At 35.6% G+C, this 21,008-nt stretch overlaps 1 protein-coding gene across 1 annotated transcript in view; it reads left to right on the top strand.

Annotated features, from left to right (window-relative positions):
• The window catches only part of SEMA3C (semaphorin 3C), a 194,960-nt gene extending 180,714 nt beyond the window's left edge, over nt 1-14,246 (top strand). The window contains exons 17-19 of the mRNA XM_027774140.1: nt 6,445-6,512; nt 8,592-8,722; nt 13,294-14,246. Of these exons, the coding sequence (XP_027629941.1) occupies nt 6,445-6,512; nt 8,592-8,722; nt 13,294-13,707 (613 nt within the window). The 3' untranslated portion in view covers nt 13,708-14,246. The remainder of the gene's footprint in view (nt 1-6,444; nt 6,513-8,591; nt 8,723-13,293) is intronic.
• Nucleotides 14,247-21,008: the final 6,762 nt, after the last annotated feature.

Raw genomic sequence — 21,008 nt, 5'->3', positions numbered from 1 at the left:
GTTCAGCAGAAAAACAAAACAGTACCGGCCTGGAAAACCAGTGATCTTTCAAGTAAAGCAATGCAGTGACGGTGTTTTATAGCTTTTATTCCCTGTAACAAATACATGCCTTTAAGGACCTTGAAAGATTAAAATCCTTAGCACTTTCACATATCAAAAGTATTCTGATTCTTTTATCCATTAATTTAACAAACAGTTACCATGGGACAAATATTTTTCAGGCCCTGCTCTGGAAGCTAGGCATAGAACATAAAAAACAACAACAAAAAGACAAACATCTCTGTCTTCAGGAATAATAAATTCTTTTTTTTTTTTTTTGAGAGATTTTTGCTATAGGGAGCATGCGCTTGCCAGACAGACAGAGAGACAGAGAGACAGAAAGTAAGAAATCACCCCCCTTTGGGGATGGCCATGCCACAATCCCTTCTCCTCCATTCTCCTCTCGGGATCTTGGGCATGCATGCATACGCACCCGGTGTGAGTTTTAAGCCACTGGGTCCAGGACGCAAACCACGGTCGACTACATGGGAGTCCAGTGACATAGCCATTACGCTAACTGCTGGTCCCAGGAATAATAAATTCTGAAGAGGAAGACAGAAAATAAATAAAGGAAACCTCTAGTATGTCAACTAATGTTAAGGTCTAGCATTTTTCAAAGGACAGAGATGGTAGGTAGGACCTATGAGAAGCAGGGACTTGCTATGTCACATGGATTGTCAGAGAAGACCTTACTGTGTACATAATGTATGAACAAGAACATGAGTGTCATGAGGAGCAGCAATAATTCCCTAATACTTGAGAGTACTCAGGTTGTTCAGGAAACAGCTTCAATGTTAATGAGGCCATACTGAAGTGAAGAACAAGAAGGGTGGGAAGAAACGAGGTCAGAAGGCCAGATAACATAGTGCTTTATAAATAATTGAAAGATTTAAATATAGGGTGAAATGGAAGATAGAGTAAGGGCTTTTGAGCATATGAGTAATATCATTTGACCTTTGGTTTTAAAAGACTACTGGTTGGGGGCTGGCAGGTGGTATGGTGGTTAAGGTGCTGGACTCCCACATGGCTGACTGTGGTTCGAGTCCCGGACCTGGCAGCTTGCTTTCTTTCTCACTTTTCTCTTTTCTTGCCTTCTTTCTGTCTCTTTGGTCAAATTAAGAAATAATAATAATAACAAATAAATAAATAATCAAAAAAAAGAGAATACTGGCTGGATTTGGCTTGGATGGACACTCTGAGATAGGCAAAGGCTTTTGGAGGGAGGTGAACAGAAGTTGCACAAGAGACTCCTAGAATAATCCAGATGAGATATAGTGGTGGTTTGCACAGGATAAAGGAAGAGATTATGAAGTTTTCTGATTTTTGACAGAGCTCACAGAACCTATGAACATATTGAATATAGGAAGTTAGAAAAATAGAAAAGTCAAAAATGATGTCAGTTCTCAGTACTGAGCATTAAGAAGTCTGTAGGTAACATTTCCTAAAAGAAAATTTTGGGAAGGGTCAGGCTTGTAAGGAGAAAGACGATATTAAGATAACGATGCCTGTGATATTCAAGAGGAGATGTTGAGCAGGCAGTTAGAAATGTGAACCTGGGGACCAGCAGATGGTGTAATGTTATGTGGACTCCCACGTAGTTGACCATGGTTCAAGTCTAGGCCCCAATGGTTTAAAACTGACACCAGGTGTGTGTACATGCATGCTCAAAATTCCAAGATAGAGAATGAAAAAGGGATTGTGGCATGGCCATTCCCCTAGGTGGTGAATTCTCGCAGTCTCTCTCTCTCTGTCTCTCTGGTGAGCACACATACTCTATAGCAAAAATCTCTCTTAAAAAAAAAAGAAAGAAAGAAAGAAGTAGGAATCTGGAGTAGAGAGGAATAGCTTGGATTACAACATGAGCCTTCTCTATTTAAAGGTGTGAGACATGAAGAGAATTCCTGCTCTTTAAGTAAGGAGTTCCTCTCTGTCATCACAGGAGTTAGGGAGCAGGTCTATTACTTCTTTTGATTTCTACATCGAATTTTGGGACCTCATTACCCTATGATCATCCAACTTGGTACTTGGCTAGGGGTCTGAACCTAGATATGAAATGTAAAGGAAGCAAATGCCAAATATAATTACAAATAAAAATAAATTGTGGCTACTGTTGACATTTTTGTCCATATTTATTTTGTGCTTCCAAATATAACAGAAGCAGTATTTAAATATCACCATAACTGTTCATAAGACAATGGTCTGATTATTTTTCTGTTCTGTAAGAAACTAAAAACTGACATCTGTAGCACCTAAACTATGGTCTTCACTTCATTAACCAGATTCAGTGCTGAAGGGAGCTATAGCTGTGTACTTTCCAAGAAGAAAGTGATGTGAGGGTCTCTAAATTGAACTTTAGTTTAATATAGGGCTACCAATCTCTTACACAATGTGAAAGAATGGAAGATCAGTACTACTCCCCTGCAGAATTTTTAACTTTGGCCAACAAGCACTTTTATTTAACAAACAAAAATACTGGGACCTACAGTTGGTGTAATGGCTATGTCACTGGACTCGCATGTAGTCAACCATGGTTCGAGTCCTGAACCCGGCAGCTTAAAGTCACACTGGATGCATATGCATGTGTGTCCAAGATCCCGAGAAGAGAATAGAGGAGAAGGGATTGTGGCGTGGACATCCCCCATGGGGGGTGATTTCTTGCTTTCTGTCTCTCTCTGTCTTTCTGGCAAGGGCACGCGCCCTATAGCAAAAACCTCTCAAAAAAAAAATTCTCAAATGAAATTTCACACTATATGTGGACTATCATTGCATATTTAAGATACTTTTTACATTTTAGTTGCTTCTGCTGAAATATGAACTAGCTCATTTATTTGCATGTATTCCCACCTATCACAACTTCACTTATCCTTCTAAATATATGTATTTAACATAGAATCCACATTGCCATTCTGCGACCATAAATCATGATCGTAATTATATCTTTTTAATAAACAAAGAGCTGAAGCCATCTTGCAGTTCTTTACTGTTGCAATATCATGCTTGGTATTAAACTATGCATCATGACTATGAAAGAAAGTAATAACCATTTAAAGAGCTGTTTAGATTATTTCTAGCAGTATGTCAATTCTATCATAAGCAACCAGAAAATGCAATACACACACACACACACACACACACACACACACAGATTCATGCACTATGTAGGGGATTTTGGTCAATGATGGATCGCATGTAAGGCACCACATAAGGGTCAAGAAACTACACCAAATAGCCTAGGTGTGTAGTAGGCTATATATCTGCATTTGCGTAAGTACACTCTATAAGGTTAACACAATGACAAAATCATCTAGTAACATTTCTCAGAACAGATTCTTATCTAATAGTGTATGACTCTGTGTGTGTGTGTGTGTGTGTGTGTGTGTGTGTGTGTGTGTGTGTGTGTGTGTCTGAGCTTACCATATTCATGTTTGGCTAACATATTTAAAATTTCAATAAGATGTCTATATTATTGGAATTCTCTAACTTATTTTCAAGGATATGAGATATAGTGTATGCAAAACACATTGGTTGAATTACTTAACTATTTCCTGAGTTCCCATATGCGATATTCATTTTTCTTAGAGATTTAAAAGTAGTGATGAAAATGATCATTTGAGGTATTTTCTACATTTATTTTCTCTATTGCCTTTAATCAACCTGGTTTTATCCTGACGGCACCATGCTCTTAAGTAGAACACAAAGATCACGCAGAGAAATTCATGGAAATGAAGGGCAAAAATACGTCTTTTGCTAGAAAAGTACAATAACACTTGAAAGTCAATGGAATACATACTTTGTCGTAATAAAGTTGTCAAAAGTCATTAGTTCAGTAGTTTCTCTTCTGTAAAACAACTTGGTTCATAGTAAACAATACAGGGATATTTTTTCCCTCTCCACTCTCAAGGATTTGAAATGTTTGTGTATTTGTATCAAATACTGCAATTTAGCCTCATGTTATTTATTCTGGATTCAAACATATAGTTAGAAACTTTATTTTAAGACAAGATAATTAGTACAATCTTCAAATAAGTATGTTTTCTATCCAAGAAGAAAATTATTTTATTGTTTACTCAAGGGAATTAACTATAATGGATGAAATGTTGGCAACTTGAGGCAAATCCCAATCATTTGTGCAATATAGTATTACTCTGAGTACCAGCATGCTTTGCAGTGCTTGCTGAATGCTGAGAGGGAATCTAGACATTCAAATCTATACATCCAAAAAGCCCAGATGGACTCTTTTGCTGATTTCATCATTTAAACCAAGCTATAATGATGTCTTTCTATATTAAATATCTGGAAGCTATGTGATAACTGTAAATTCAGGTTGCTCAGCTTGAAAGCATGTATATGTGAAAACCATTATGTAATGCTGCTTACAGACAATAAATTAGCCATTGTTTATGACATTGCCTGTCTCTATGGCTGAAAATGGCAGATCAGTCATAAGAACTTTCACATGGTGTTCATATAATATACATTCTCTAGTTAGCTAGTGGCAAATAATGCAACAACTTCAATACATAGCAAATACAGCAACTTGAAAACCTGATATGGGAGCTATTCTAGACCACAAGAGTAATCATATTTCCTAAGAGTGACTAACACCTCCATTATTGTGTGTGTGTGTCATTGTATACAAATGTCTAAGTGAATAAGGATCATATGACTTTTAAAGAAAGGGAATATTCGAGTGGTACAAAATTTTATACCTTTATTTCCATAAGTAAATGTGTGTAAGCCATTGTGTACATAGAGGATTAACTATTTGCTATAATCTTAAAATGAGTTTTTCATTCTTAATGACTTTGAGATTAATTTTACTTTGTAAGTTTAATAACTACTGTGTGATTTTAATATTTTTCTTCTTGCTGAACCTTGTAATGGGTCCTTGATGACTAAAATATTAATGAAGACTTGTAACAATTTAACCCAATTAATTATATATGCATTTGCCTATATGTACTTTTCAACATTTACGACAAATATTCAATTTAGCTGTAACTCCCAATATTTAGAATCTACCTTCTTGCTTTTAGTAATGTTTCTGCCCGCGATGTGTTGTTCAGAGGCTCTCAGTTGCTCTATTTTGAATTGTTAACCCTATATAATGTAAATACCAGTAAGATACCTAGTGAATCTAAGACTCAGGAAATTAAATAAATAGAATACAAATAACTTGTAACTTTTATTTAAATAATGACAAAATTGCAAAGAATAGAACTACATTTTGAAGTGCTTGACCAGGCAATACCTAAGAACGAAATGCAAAAAATGAACGTTGATTAGATCTGTAGTTGAGGAGAGCTAGGACAATTTTAATATGAATATTTACTAACTACTATTATTAAATAAATATAACATCTCTAGTATAATATTATTGTTATGGAGAGCAAATACTTATTCTTGGAAGATACAAGCTAAGGTACTTAAGAGTGAAGCATTATCATGTCTTCAACTTAGTTTTTGATGGTTTTCAAATGAAAATAGAAATACACAGTATTTATACCACATATACTCACTTACATGAGAGAAAAACATAAAGGTGGCAAAGAAGTTCATGAATCTAGGTGTGCCAGTAAATACACACACACACACACACACACACACACACACACTTTATGTAAGTTTGAAAGTTTTCAAGTAAAAAGTTAAAAGGGAATGTTTACTCCAATAAGTGAACATTATTATTTAACTTTATATTGAAAATCCATGTTTGACTTTTATATCATTTGTTCCATAAAAGTTTCAATATATTTGGAAAGTATTAGAAAGTAGACTTTTATAGGACAAATATGTTTATTTAAGAAAAACTTTCAAAAGAAGAAAAATACTCATAGAGGTTAATATTTTAAAACATTTTGGGTGAATGGCTTGGAACTAAAAATTTGCACTATTAAATTATAGCATCTAGCATTTATCCAAAAAAGTCACATAATAGGAAATTCATAGCCATTCCCTTTGAAATGGAATACTGGAAAGGACTGAATTTATTCTGATTTTATAAGCACGGATAGAATACAATGTTCAATGTCAAGTGAAATGAGTACACACACACACATACACACACACATTATATGTATACTTTGAAAAACCATACTATACCCCAAAAAGATGTATTGCAATTATGTATAAACCAGAAATCACAAACATGTGTGTGCACAAACACACACACACACACACAAATATTTAAGATAAAATTTTTAAAAAGCAAAAGTAAGTACTCACCCTATTATTACATTCATTAAATGCAAAATATCAGCTACATCAGATAACCAGCCCTCTTTTTTTTAAGTAGGAAAACTAAGGCAATTAAAAGTTTGCAAAATCAGAAATGCAATATTTGAAATGCAATTTAATGGATAGTGATAATACTAAGTCACTCTTACATTATTTCTGCATTCATAGGAGAAGCCGAAGACAAGACGTGAGACATGGAAATCCACTGACTCAATGCCGAGGCTTTAACTTAAAAGGTATTAAAATGAACAATGGGTAATCTTGGTGAACCGTAGCATGTCCCCTATCATGTAATAGAGTTAAGCCTTTCATTTTAGATAAAGGATCACTGCACAATGTTTTGGTGTTGGTGTATGGTAATTAAAAAATCAAATGACTTTTGTATGTATACTGAGAAATGTGAAAACTGAAGTCTGGGGATACCTACTTCAGGTATGTTAATTGGTAGATCCTTCACACAGATTGTAATTATAGGATTTTTTTAGCTATTATTTTGTTTTGAAGATAAAAAAAAATTTACTTTTTAAGATTTACCATTGAAGAACACATGGAACAACATTTTTTATTGCAGTAGATACACATAACATAAAATGGACTATTAACTATATTAAAGTGTACAGATCCGTGACGTTATGTCATTTACTTTATTTTGCAGCCATACCAAGAGCCATCCCAGATATTTTCCAGCTTTCCAACTAACTACCCATTCCTTCTTTCCCCAGCCTCTGGCAACTACCATTCTACTTTCATATGCATTTGTTATGGATTTGACCAGTCTAAATATAAGTAGAATCATAGAATATTTGTCCTTTCATGACTGGCTTACTTCACATTAATATCTTCAAGGTTCATCCACATGGTACTATGTACTGGAATTTTCTTTCTATTGAGGACAGAATAATATCCTTGTGTGTGTGTGTGTATGTATACGTTATGTGTGTGTGTAGGTTTTGTGTGTGAGAGAGACTGTATGTGTATCGCTTGTTTTTTCCATTCACTCATCACCAGACACTTGGATTTCATCTCCTCTTTCGTTATAGTGAATAATCTTGTTGTGAACACGAGTTTACCATAATACCGGCACAGTGGCCCTGTCTTGCGGTTAACATGATCCCTGCCTTCCTATCCTGATATGGTGGTACTAAATTCCCTCTTCCCACCTCAACCCCACCAACCAGAAATATCCCCGAGCAGACCTTCCTCTTGGCTTACTAAGCTGCTACAGATGTGCTATTTTAGAAATTAACATTGAACCTCCTATTTCTAGTGCTTTGATTCTGGGCCTTCCTTTAGTAAAGAATGACATTTTTGTTATTAACCACCTTAACTAAAAAAGCAAGTTAAGATAGATTTTTGTGTGATTGTTTTACACATCTGCTTGAGGGAATAAATCTAGATTAACATTTCTCTATTTAGCGAGTATTTTATCAAAGTGTGTCAGCTCCCATCAGAGGTAGGAGCTGTCATGGTGGTCAGAACAGTAACAATATTGATGCCGACCTTGTGTAAAAACCCGATCTCCCCTTTAATGCTCCAGAAACTAATGTGGAGTCTTTTGTTGTTCTGGCTTTATGGGTGAGGTTTCTGTCTATGTCTAAGCTATACATGATTATTCCACATGCTTTACCTAATTTCATACTTTCATTGAGAAACCTGTTTGAAAATATTGTAACCTGTACTTGAGTGATAAGTACAACTAGGACACAGAGAGATCAAGGAAGTTGTCTAAGGTGACACAGCCATAGGTGGAGAAGTCAGGATTTCACCCTGGTTTTCTCAACCACCATATCTGACTGAGGACAGGCCTTACTGTCTTTTCTCGGTGCTTCTGAAGTCCCTCCATACCACTGTGAGATAGTGATTAAGGATGGGATTACTCCGTATTCAGTGCGGACCTTCACTGAGTCTGGGCCTTTTTGTAGTTAACATTCTAACTACAGTCTGTTTCCTCATAACTCACAGCGTCAGTTGCTCAGCGGTGAAAAGCTGAGAAAATCTGACTCACAGGACTATTGTTATAATACAGTGTACAAAGTGGTATTAAGTACCATCGTTGGGATAGACTAATTCTTGGGTTAACATCGATTCCCTTATCAACATAGCCTTAATCAACTTAGTAGTCTTTCTCTCCTTCCTGTTACATTAAATAAAACAGGTAAATAATTCATAATAGGGTGCTTCCTAAGTGATGATCACTTCCTTAATTGATCACATTTTTAGAGAAATTAGTATCCCTACCCGCAAATATACTCTAAATTCCTTTGTGTTCTCTTGCTCCTTTTCTCCCTCTCTCTCATTTTCCTTTTGCTCTTCAGCATACAGAAATGCAGCTGAAATTGTTCAGTATGGTGTAAAAAATAACACCACTTTCCTCGAGTGTGCCCCCAAGTCTCCACAGGCATCTATCAAGTGGTTGCTACAGAAAGACAAAGACAGGAGGAAAGAGGTGAGTGACGCAGTGCAGCAGCAATCAATCAGGGCTTTGGAGAGAACATGAACTCACCATCCCTGGGTGAGGTTCAGCTCAAATGAGAAAGGAAAAGCATATGAACATCCTTTAATGTCTTGGGGAGCATGAGTGCCACCTTCTTTAAAATCCTTTGTCCTTAGCATTGATGGATTAATTAGAAATTCTCTCTGCCTGCTCACCTCTCTAACATGGGGACTGAAACAGGAGCGTGGCACTGCTGTGGATGTGAGGAAACATTCGTAAAAGAAACAAGATGTGTGCGAACTCAGAACCAAGTCCTCACACCACAACAGCACCTTTGTGTGCTTCCCAAGATAGAAGAGAGCTTTTAAAAAAGTACAATTTCCTCAGAAAGAAATGACACTGAACTGCAACCTTTATGACAAAGAGCATTTTGCTGCTGGGTGGTAATCTGTTTCCATGGCTTTGTTATTTATAACTCTTGTGTTTCAGTTAGGTAATATATGGAATCATTGTTTATGGGACTGTTGCCTTTACTTAGTGGCATGAGAAAAGAACTCTAGGTTTTCAAACAAAAGGACACACACTGTAATCTTTCATGGCTTAGAGACAGTTATTTTAAAAAGAGAGACACTGTAAATTATCATAGGGTGATATATTATAGATAATGAATTTTATAATGATGCCGCATTGTTCTGGCAAATGAGAATGAGGACTAAATGTAGATGTGTATTTAAAGCCTTGCCTCAGCCCAAAACATGCTAGCTAATGGGAGTGCGTCATAAATTCTGATGGAGGCAAGGGGAAAATGGAAATGCCTTTGACATTTGTGTGTATTTTTCTGTTTGGGGCAATTTTGTGATTACATATTAAATTACTTAAAGCTATTAGAATGCATCTGAGTCAAACTATAGAACAGAGGGACTACATCAAAGTTACTGAAGTAAATGCTGACTCCATGTGGAAAAATACATTCCATCTCTCAGACTTGCCTATTCAGGAATGTTATGAGCTGTTCAGGTAATTGTATGGTCCTAGTTACATGAATGCTAAACCATAGGCTAATGGCCACTTGCATAAGAGAACATTTCATTATGTGGATAAAGATGAGCTAAATACATTTCAAAACCCCTCTGGCATCAGAATTCTACAATCCTTAAAAAAAAGTTAGAAAAATTTCGATAACACAAAATTGCTATTTATTTGAGATCTATTTTCTTTGCTATCAAGACTGTCATCAAAGTAGTCTTGAAATTTCTGCAATCTACTTTATTTTAATTTTGAGAGGATGTAGTTGTAATAATAATTGCCTTACAAAGTACCCGGAGATAGAGTCATAATCTGTGGTGGTGATTACATACCTAAGTGAGTTTTCAGGCTAGGGCATGAACCCATGGACATGATCCATCCTTTCAAAAATCAGTCCTTTTATATACATTTTAATGTGGATTGGGTAACTAGGTAACTAATACAATAATAAGGACTACATAATATACATGAAATGTTTGTCTCTTACTCATTTAATAGACTAATAAACAAGTAAATTTCTGTGATTTAAAATTAAAGTTAATAAATATACATGGGTTTGAATACATCACAGAAATTAATACAGAATGTTCAAGAATGTGGTGACTCAAATATTATTATCTTAATTTTTTTCCAATCTAAAAAATATAAACAGATAATAATTTATGATTCTGATACCATTTATGATTCTGGTACCATTTCATATTAACAAATATGAAAATGTTTTGATCAGAATTTCAGTATATCACAATTCTACTTAGTATTAATAAGTTTAATAAAATATAAATATTTTATTAAATTCATCCAGATTTTTCCTTACTATTTTAGGCAAACATACACTTATTCCTTATATCATTGATATGTAAACCAAACTTTCCAAAAAGTAATACAAATAATAAGAGCTCGTGTGGCAAAATGTAATAGTTCATACTGGTTAGCATAAGTGAAAACTAAAGCCTTCCTTTTCTTCAATATTTATGTCCATTTCTCATAGTATAAGATTACCAAGAATTTATTATATATTACCAAGAGTTATATATTTACTCATTGTATATTCCTCCAAGTAAGTGTATGATCTATAATTTTTTTCCTCTCTTTCTCACAGGCACACACACACTCACACACACACTTCAGTACCTATACATATGGAGTTACCTCATGTACTTTGAATTTTTTTTAAGCCATCTGCTGGTTAGATTACCTATTGTTTTTCCCCTTCTCAAAAATTTTATGTAAACAGATATCTGCATTCTTGTTAGGGTATAGCTTGAAGATAAATTCCTGGAGATGAACTTTTTATATCAGATATTATATATATGTTTTATTGATGTTATCAAATTGACTTTAAAAAAATTTCCTCAATTTTATACAAATAGGAAAAATTTCTTTCTCTTTAATTTCAAATGTGATTTCTGTATCATTTAAACTATTTAAGGGGCCAGCAGTTGGCATGGTGGTTAAGGCAGCTGGGCTCCCACAAGGCTAACTACCGTTTGAGCCCTGGGCCTGGTAGCTTGAAAATCACACCAGGCAGGTGTGTGAGCATGCCCAGAATCCCAGGAGGAAAATGGAGAAGGGATTACAGTATGGCTATCCCCCAGGGGGGGTGATTTCTCACTTTCCCGCTCACTGTCTCTCTCTCTGGCAGCAAGTATACACACTCTATGGCAAAAAAAAAAAATAAAAAAATAAAATAAAATTAAGGTGCATTTAAATTTTAAAAATATATTTAATTTTAAACTTTTACTTTCTTCTAATGATTTTCTTTTGTGTTTCTGGTTTTGATCTATTGTCTGTCTTTTAATACTATCTTTTATTGTTTTGCTTTTGTGTGTGGGTTACATTTTGTCAAAAAACATCAGTCTACTTTTTTTTTAAAGTTTCAGTGAGACAGAAAGTGAGAGAAAGAGAGATAGAGAGATAGCACCTCCAACAATGCCTATACATTGCCATCCGCCCCCAGCCTCAGCCAGACAATGGGCAAGACATGCCTGAGGTACTCACTGAGGTCTCCAGATTTGAACTGGGATCATTTTCATGTGAGATTTCTTTGCACATGGAATGTCATATTTTATTGTGTATCACTTTTTAATCTACCCAAAGTAATTTATTTTAAATTTTGATTTCATGAATAATAAAATGTGTTTTAGACAGAGCTTTAACATTTAGAAAAGCATTTCATATGCATTATCTTATTTTGAGTTTGGTCAAATTTCACTTTTCCTTAAGAAAAGAACACTCCAGAGTATACATATCAGACAATAATCACTTAGACTCGATCTGTTCATTGACAGTGCTATATCTGAAACTGTAAGGAAGGTAGATTTGAAGCATTGGGCCGAAATCCAACAAGTAATCACTTTTCCCAGCATAAGCCCATAAACCAACTAAATATTAACCAGTAGCTTTTTATTACCTTTCTTTACAAAGCAAAACCACCAGATAATGACATTCCAACTTATTTTTTTTTAGTGTGGTATAAATGAAAAGGACCCTTAATATTCAAACTCTACCTCTGCTTTCATGTTTTTTAAACTTAGAAAAATATTCATTACTTTATTGGTAAACAGATCTGGCTCCATAATCTAGTGGTTAAAGGAGCTTGATACTACATGAACACCTACAGTTTGAATCCCAGCCCTAGAGCCTTGAAAAACACATCAGGTATGTGTGTGTACATGCCAAAATCTTTACAGGATGACAAAAATAAAAGAGAAGGAATTAAAGTGTGACCATGCCTCTTTAGGGGTGCTCTCTCCCTTCCCCCCTCTCTCTTGTAAGCACAGATGCTTGCTGGAATTTAATTTAAAAAAAAGTTATAATTCAACCCTCTAATTGTGGCTTTATAGCTTTACAAGTAAGTATTTTTTTTTTTTTTGGAGAGGTTTTCACTATAGGGCGCATGCGCTCGCCAGACAGACAGAGACATAGAGACAGAAAGCGAGAAATCACCCCCCAGGGGGGATGGTCACGCCACAATCCCTTCTCCTCCATTCTCCTCTCAGGATCTCGGGTACACATGCACACACGCCCAGCGTGAGTTTTAAGCCACCGGGTCCGGGACGGGAACCGCAGTCGGCTACGTGGGAGTCCAGCGACATAGCCATTACGCTAACTGCTGGTTCCCACAAATAAGTATTTTTATAAAAATAAAAACAAGATGATATAGCTATCTTAAATTATCTATGAACTTTACCCATAATGTTGACTGTGATTCAGATTTCAAAAGCAAAAAAGCAACCAAAATTCTTTGTTTATATGTGATGAAACTACATCTGTACAAAAGGCATGCACTTGAAACTATTTTTACCAGTATTGCGGAGATCTTTACCCTTTCTTTAATAAATTCAGTACTCTTGTAACAAGATCTTCCATGCACCAAAAAAAAAAAGCAAAGGAACGGACCAAAAATTTGTGTCCTCTGAGAAGGGAACTAATTAAATTAGTACTCAATTCTTTTACCAAATGTGTAAATGTCAACAGTATTCTATTATACAGGCATATCATTTTGAAAATATATAGCTTTAAGTTTTTGGAACTTTAATGTGTCTCTCTCTTAGGTTAAGTTGAATGACAGAATAATAGCCACTTCTCAAGGACTCCTAATTCGCTCTGTTCAAGATTCTGACCAAGGGTTGTATCACTGCATTGCAACAGAAAACAGCTTCAAGCAGACCATAGCCAAGATCAACTTCAAAGTTTTAGATTCGGAAATGGTGGCAGTTGTGACAGACAAATGGTCCCCATGGACCTGGGCCAGCTCTGTGAGGGCTTTACCCTTCCACCCAAAGGACATCATGGGGGCATTCAGCCACTCAGAAATGCAGATGATTAATCAATACTGCAAAGACACTCGGCAGCAACATCATCAGGGAGAAGAATTACAGAAGATGAGAGGGGACTATGGTAAGCTAAAGGCTCTCATCAATAACCGGAAAAGCAGAAACAGGAGGAATCAGTTGCCAGAGTCATAATATTTTCTTACATGGGGCTTATGCTTCCAGTAACAAATGCTCTGTCTTCGATGATTAAATTTTCAGCAAAGAATCTTGTGCATCTTGTGCTTTACTCATGGGAAATTCCTGAAAATGGCGGTTACCCACCCCTAAAGTGAGTTTTACATGAACTGAAATGAGCATGCATTTTCTTGTATGATATTGACTAGCACTAGACATGTCATGGTCCTCATGGTGCGTATAAATATTTAACTTAACCCAGATTTTATTTAAGTCTTTATTCACCTCTTTTATTTCATTTTTATTCTTTTCAAAATCAATATGGTGGCTACAAAACTAGAATTATTATATCTCTCAACTGAATGAGGGCCAATTACCATGTGATAATCCTTCCCTTCTTAGGGGTTTAAATTTCTAAGTGTCAGTGATTATATATGAAAACATACTCCAAAACTACAACTTTGGCATAAAAGTCATTTAAGTGCATGCGGCTATTGAAAGACATGATAAATAAATAAATAAACAGGGAAGAAGGCATCAAAAAGTTATATAAAAAATGAATGATTCATAAAGCCAACATGACGAATTTATATATACCCAGTAAAATATATTATTGTTTTTTTATTTTAAGACTGTAAACATTATCAACTGCTGATGTTTGTCATTGATCTTTGTCCCCTTGTTTCAGGAAATAAAATGAATAGCCTATAACATAAATATCTTTGGTGAGAGTTATTTCAGTGAATCATTTATGTTTATATTCTTATATGATCATCTTCCAAACAAAAGCACTTTTTTTGGAGGTTAAGTTATTCTAGACTCAGAGAATATAATTTTACACTGTTAAGTACTCTTTGTTCTAATTTTCTTTTAAGTGTGGCAAATTAAATAATATAAGAAAAAAATTTGAAGTATCAAACTTCTATAAGAGGGGTAAGAAAAAAATCAAAGTAGAAAATGCCACTTTTTAAAGATGATTTTATAACAAATATAGCTACTTTTTAACTTTTAATTATCAAGTTCAATGATTAACTCTCACTTTTTGAAAACCAATGTCAGATACTATACTAATTTTTAAGTCAACATTTCATTTTTTTAAATGATCTTCTGTGTGTGATAGAGAAATGTTTATTATGTCAAAAAAGAAAAAATACAGTATGAACAAACAGGCATTCTTTCTTTTAAAAGCTGTCGGTACATATGGTCATGATCTATAAATGTAAATGTAGTTAAGTTTCATGATGAATAAAAAATTAACATCTAATTATACGTGTGCTAATTTTGTTAGAAAAATTTAAAATTAAAATATTCTCCAAATAAAAATTAGATGGGAGAAATATGAAAATTTTCTTCACATTCTTATATGTTTTTTACAACATAATTTCTGCTTTTAAAATTTATGTACTTTTTAAGAAATGTTATATTTCCAGGTAAACACATTGCTCCATATACCTAATGAAAATGTAGCACAAGAAATTTTATTTGTAGTTACCAGTCATGAAAAAGGTAATCAAGGTAGATGTATAATCTTTTCAAGTACTCAGCATAACGCTTCAAGAACTAACATTATTATTAGAATGAATGTGGTCATTGATCAGAATCTAAGAATAGGGTGCATTATTTGCGGTAAATAATGATGTTATAAGAGGAGGCCCCGCGGTGGCAAAAATGGTAGTTAGAATGCACATCATAATCACATTAAACTTCATTTTTTAAAAAAGCTATTGTTCCAAGTGTATATGGCTCTAAAGTAATTTCTAAAGCAGTTTATGAGTATTATACAAATGGTTTGCCAGCTTAAAAGGTGTAATTCAACTTCTTTTTTCCTCTACATGTGAAAATAGAAAGAGGTGTCAGTGTAAAGTCAAATCCATTTTCTGGGTTTATGGCCAACTTATTCTATGTACAGAGTTAGAGTGAAAGTGTTTCACTGTTCCCTTTGCTTATGTAAGCCCCAACTCATAGACAATAAGGGTGTTCATGTTTTATAATATTATTTGTACTATTTAATACCTTCTATTTTGAGCATTATTAAATTGTATATACTCTTATTACCTTTTTTTAAACATAGAAATTCTCCTTGAACCTAACTCTGCCAAATGTAAAGAAAATATTCTTCCTCAAAAATATTGTTAATGTATTCTGCATATTGGTGGTTGATGGCTTTTATTTTGTGTAGTGTGACAACTCAAAGAATTAAAATGTTTTTCATGTGTACTGTACATAAAATTTCCTAGAAATGCACTTTTTTTTCACTGTGTAGGTTTGTGAATACATTTTAGCATGATGAAACTGTCACTACAGTGAATGTTCACCTGTTGTAAGAAAACAAACCAAATGTAGTTATTATACTAAAATTTAATTGGATATTGAAATCATTTGCCTGTCATAATAAAGTATGTGGGATCCCTAAAACACGACTTTAGGTTTTCTTAAAAATGCAGAGCTAAATTACTTGTTAATATAATCACATCTACTGAATTCTTATCATTTTTAAGACTTTTCTTTTTTTTAAGAAAAAGAATACATCTACATATCTTAAAATTTTAAAATCCAGAAGAAACTTATGTACAAGTCTCCTTGTATCACCAGCACTTATTTTTTCAAGTTCCAATCCCAGGGAATTCCAGTGTAGTCAGTTTTCTGTGTATATTTCCAAAATAGTTTATAGATATGCAAGCAAATACACATTTGTTTTCTCTCTAGTATTCTTCATCCATCCATACTGCAAACAGATATTCAGAATAGAATATGTTCTGTCTATACTGAAAACAAATAATTTTTTTAGAGAGAGATTCATGTTATAGGGGGCATGTGCTCTCCAAGGAGACAGAGACAGAGAGACAGAAAGTGAGAAATCACACATCCCCCGAGGGGGGGCGGGGGGGTGTTGGCTGGCCACACTGCAATCCTTTCTCTTTCATGCTCCTTTTGGGATTTAGGGCAGGCATGTGATGTACCCAGTGTGAGGTTTGTTTTGTTTTGTTTTGTTTTGTTTTTTTGAGAGGTTTTCACTATAGGGCACGTGCGCTCGCCAGACAGACAGAGAGAGACATAGAAACAGAAAGCGAGAAATCACCCCCCAGGGGGGATGGTCACACCGCAATCCCTTCTCCATTCTCCTCTCGGGATCTTGGGCACGCACGCACATGCGCCCGGCGTGAGTTTTAAGCCACCGGGTCCGGGATGCGAACCGCAGTCGACTACGTGGGAGTCCAGCGCCATAGCCATTACGCTAACTGCTGGTTCCCGCCAGCATAGTTTTAAGCTATCAGGTCTGGGACTTGAACTGTGGTAGACATGTGGGAATACAGAGCCTTAAACACTGTGTCTTAAAAACAAGTCTTACAGTTTAGGGATACATGGGCTTTAGTGCCTGATTGCCTGGATCTGAATCCAAGTTGGATTTGAGATTGAATTTCTCTCAATCTTGGTGTCCTGGAGTTCTGGAGTTCTTTTTTTTTTTTTTTTTTGGGGGACTATAGGGTGTGTGCACTCGCCAGACAGAGAGAGACAGAAAGCAAGAAATCACTCCACCACCACCACCCGGAGGATGGCCATGCTGCAATCCCTTCTCCTCCGTTCTCCTCTTGGGATCTTGGGCACGCACCCACACACGGCCGGTGTGAGTTTTAAGCCACCAGGTCCAGGACATGAACCACGGTCGACTATGTGGGAGTCCGGCGACATAGTCATTACGCTAACTGCTGGTCCCAAGAAGTTCTTTTTTAAAAAATTATGTTTCTTAATTTTATTTAATTATTTATTTATTTTAATTGGACCAGAGGAGATTGGGGGGGTGGGGGGTGGGCGGAGGAAGCCGCTAGGTCCGGGACTCGAATCGCAGTTAGCCATGTGGGAGTCCAGCATCCTTAACCACCATGCTACCTGCCAGCCCCTCTACAGAAGCTCTTAACAGTGAAGTTTTAGGACCAACCATGTCATCTACTAAGTATTCAATAAATGTCTTAGGATTTCCTTTTTCAGAAGGTGGTATTTTGCTAGGATAGGAAAAAATCCTTCAGTTGAGTTCTATGTCAGATTAAATGCCAGTGATCTAGGTGGGCATCCTGTGGTCAGTGAATCCAGGAACAAACACTTTTACCTGGTAAAAGGAACCTTTATGGAATTGCAGGAAAGAAGTCATGGGTGGACTCATAATTCTATTAACATTTTGGAATTACAGGATTATTACAGCTTTCTTCTGTGTACCTAGGGCTTTTTAAATCTGTAATAATTTGAGTGGAGAAACAAAAGATTAAGAGTTATCTCAATAGATCTTCCAACTTGATTCAGCACATTTCTCAAATTGCCTCATTATTTTAATATTTCCTTATATTTCTACTTAATCTTAGTTTTAAGATAATTTAATGTATTTTTATAATTTTAATGTACTTCTGATGTTTTACCCATCTTAGCTAACTGTTGTTTGTTTTATAAGTACGGTGGTAGCTTTATACATCTATTCTCTTAGCTGGAGTCAAGAAGGCCATTCAATTTTGTTTTGAAGTCTAGTTAAGCCTGTTACAAAACTTAACTCTAGAAAAGGAAATAAGCAGATGGAGTAAGCAAAAAATGTTTATTTTTACCAGAGGCATTGAGAATTTTACTGAATTCTGTGCATAATGACAGAGTTGTAGATGATCATTACAGAAAATATTTTTTTATTTTTCTCAAGAGTTTAACCTACCAACCTTCTCACTGAATACTTTTTGCCAAGAATGTAAGCCCCTCTGCAAAATCAGAGCAAATTACAACAAATTCTAAGTGGATGCCAATGGGTGAACTTTATTGTCGATAGATTTTTTTTTTTCCTTTTTTTGGGGGAGGGTGGGAGAGGTTTTTGTTATAGGGTATGTGTGCTCTCCAGAAAGACAGAGAGAGACAGAGAGACAGAAAACAAGAAATCCACCCCCACCCCCCAGGGAGGTTGCCCTCGTTGCAATCCCTTCTCTTCCATTCTCCTCTCGGGATCTTGGGCATGAATGTGCATGTGTCCAGTATGAGTTTAAGCCACTGGGTCCGGGACTTGAACTGCGGTCAACTAACTGGGAGTCCAGAGACATAGCCATTACACCAACTGCTAGTCGCATCAATAGACTGTTTTTAAGGGTCCTCTGGTACCTGTTTCAATATATATAGTTTCAAAATAATGTTACCTTCATTGTGCTCAGGTATTGGGTAGAAGAACTAGCTCTAAGATTAAAAAAAAAAAAAAGCCATCTTCCTTCTCTTAACTCTAATGTATTTGTCTATTCGCCTTGTAAAATACTACTTTCCACATAGTTTCAACTGTGTATTTCTCAGAACTATTATGTTGCCATGCTTCAGTTTTACTTACACAAGATGCTATTAAAGAATGAAATAATAACAAACATATTTAAACTGTTTATGTAAGGTTATCTCTCCACCCCCAAGTAAAAAAGCAGGGTGAATTTCTGTTCCTCAAGCGTTTGTGTTTTCCTTTGAATTATTCATACAAAAAATAGTCATCCAAAGATTTTCAGAGATCAAAAACATAATTTCTGTAAGATAAAAAGTAGATATATGATGACCTCGTTATGAAAATAAAACCTACCCATATTGTTTCTCTGAATATTTCTCAATATACAGATTAGGTCATGAGATAAAAAGCATTTCCTAATTTCTTAAGTCTTTTCCTAATGTTTCTACTATAATTCTATATAGGAAAATAAGTTACATATTTTCATTTACTCTTTATGCTCATTTGGGAATAAATTATAATAATCTGTATTTATATCATGAACAGTCAAATTAAAAAATTAGACTTTTAAAATAACTTCTTTTGAGCTGATGTGATGACAACTTGTCTCATGAATAGGGAAATGAAGCCACAGGACACAAGGAAAGAAAAAGAGCTACCCAGGCCACACCAGCCTAGGACGTTTAATGGAGTCCTAGTGATGGTTTTATGTACATGTACATATGTGTACATATTCATGGATTATGTACCCACAAAGAATAAACCAGCTATGTTCCTTTTTTTTTTTTTTAAACTATTATGTTGTTGGGAAAAGTCAAGACATATTTTTCTATGCAAAAATGCATCATGACTTGACCAGCAGTTGGCATAATGACTATGTTGCTGGACTCCCATGCAGTCGACTGCAGTTTAAGTCCCAGACCCAGTGGCTTAAACTCATGCCGGGCACGTGTGTGCGTGCCCAAGATCCTCAGAAGAGAATGGAGAAGGGATTGTGGCATAGCATCCCCCCCTTGTGGGGTGATTTCTCGCTTTCTGTCTCTCTGTCTCTCTCTCTGTCTTTCTGGCGAGCGCACACGCCCTATAGCATCACGACTTCCTCAACTACCCAATACAATGAATCTTAATTTCTACTTCAAGTTCCCATTCCAATTACTCCATTTATAAATGATGTAACCTGGAAATGTTACTTAATCTCTGTTGATGAATTTGTTTCTTTCTCTCAACTAGAATTATACTATCTGTCTCATGAAGTAGTCATCTCATGAGAAATAAATAATATATGTGAAGGAATTTTTACAGTACACACTATTATTTATAATCAGAAGAACAAAGTCATTTCTTTCATTTGGACATTTGTTCCTCTGACTTCAAATTGCATCTAAACAGTGCAGTTGACAGTTAATGTTATTTATCTGTTTTGGCATCAGTGGTGACTTTTTTCCTATTTAAGTTTTGTCACCAGTTCACAAGTGTTCTCTAAATTGCTCTTTGTTCCTGTCACAAGTCGATTCAGGACAGGTGACCTTTTTACCCCATCTAAACTTCTTTAGGAGAATATGCATTTTCTGCTACTCCTGCAACAATCTGGGTAAACTCATCCTAGAGCCTCTCCAACCTAAAACCACTAGGATTGTGTGTGTGTGAGAGAAAGAGAGAGAGAGAGAGTGTGGTTAAGGGTGCTATACTCTCACATAGCCTACCACAGTTCAAATCCTGTACCTTTCCAGGACACAAACCTAGAAGTGAAGTAGAAACATAGACCTCACAAACTCCTGTGGCTCAGAATCCTGTCCACCAGTTCATTCTTCACTGCCTGTTGGCCTGGCCTCTGAAGCAAGAATTATTCATTGAATATCTCCCATGAGTTTCAGCAGTGGATTTCAACCTTTGTCACTTAAATATCTCCAAGGGAATATTTTAAAGTTGTGTAGCCACGTGGGGCTGGCAGGTGGCATGGTGGTTAAGGGTGCTATACTCTCACATAGCCTACCACAGTTCAAATCCTGGACATGGCAAATTGCTTTCTTGTTTTCCCTCTCTCTCTGCCTCTCTCTTTCTCTGGTCAAATTAAAAAATAAATAATTAAAGTTAA

Source organism: Tupaia chinensis, unplaced genomic scaffold (assembly GCF_000334495.1).
Source record: "Tupaia chinensis unplaced genomic scaffold, TupChi_1.0 Scaffold000406_1, whole genome shotgun sequence".
Lineage (NCBI taxonomy): Eukaryota > Metazoa > Chordata > Mammalia > Scandentia > Tupaiidae > Tupaia > Tupaia belangeri.
This window is presented reverse-complemented; position numbering and strand designations above follow the sequence as displayed.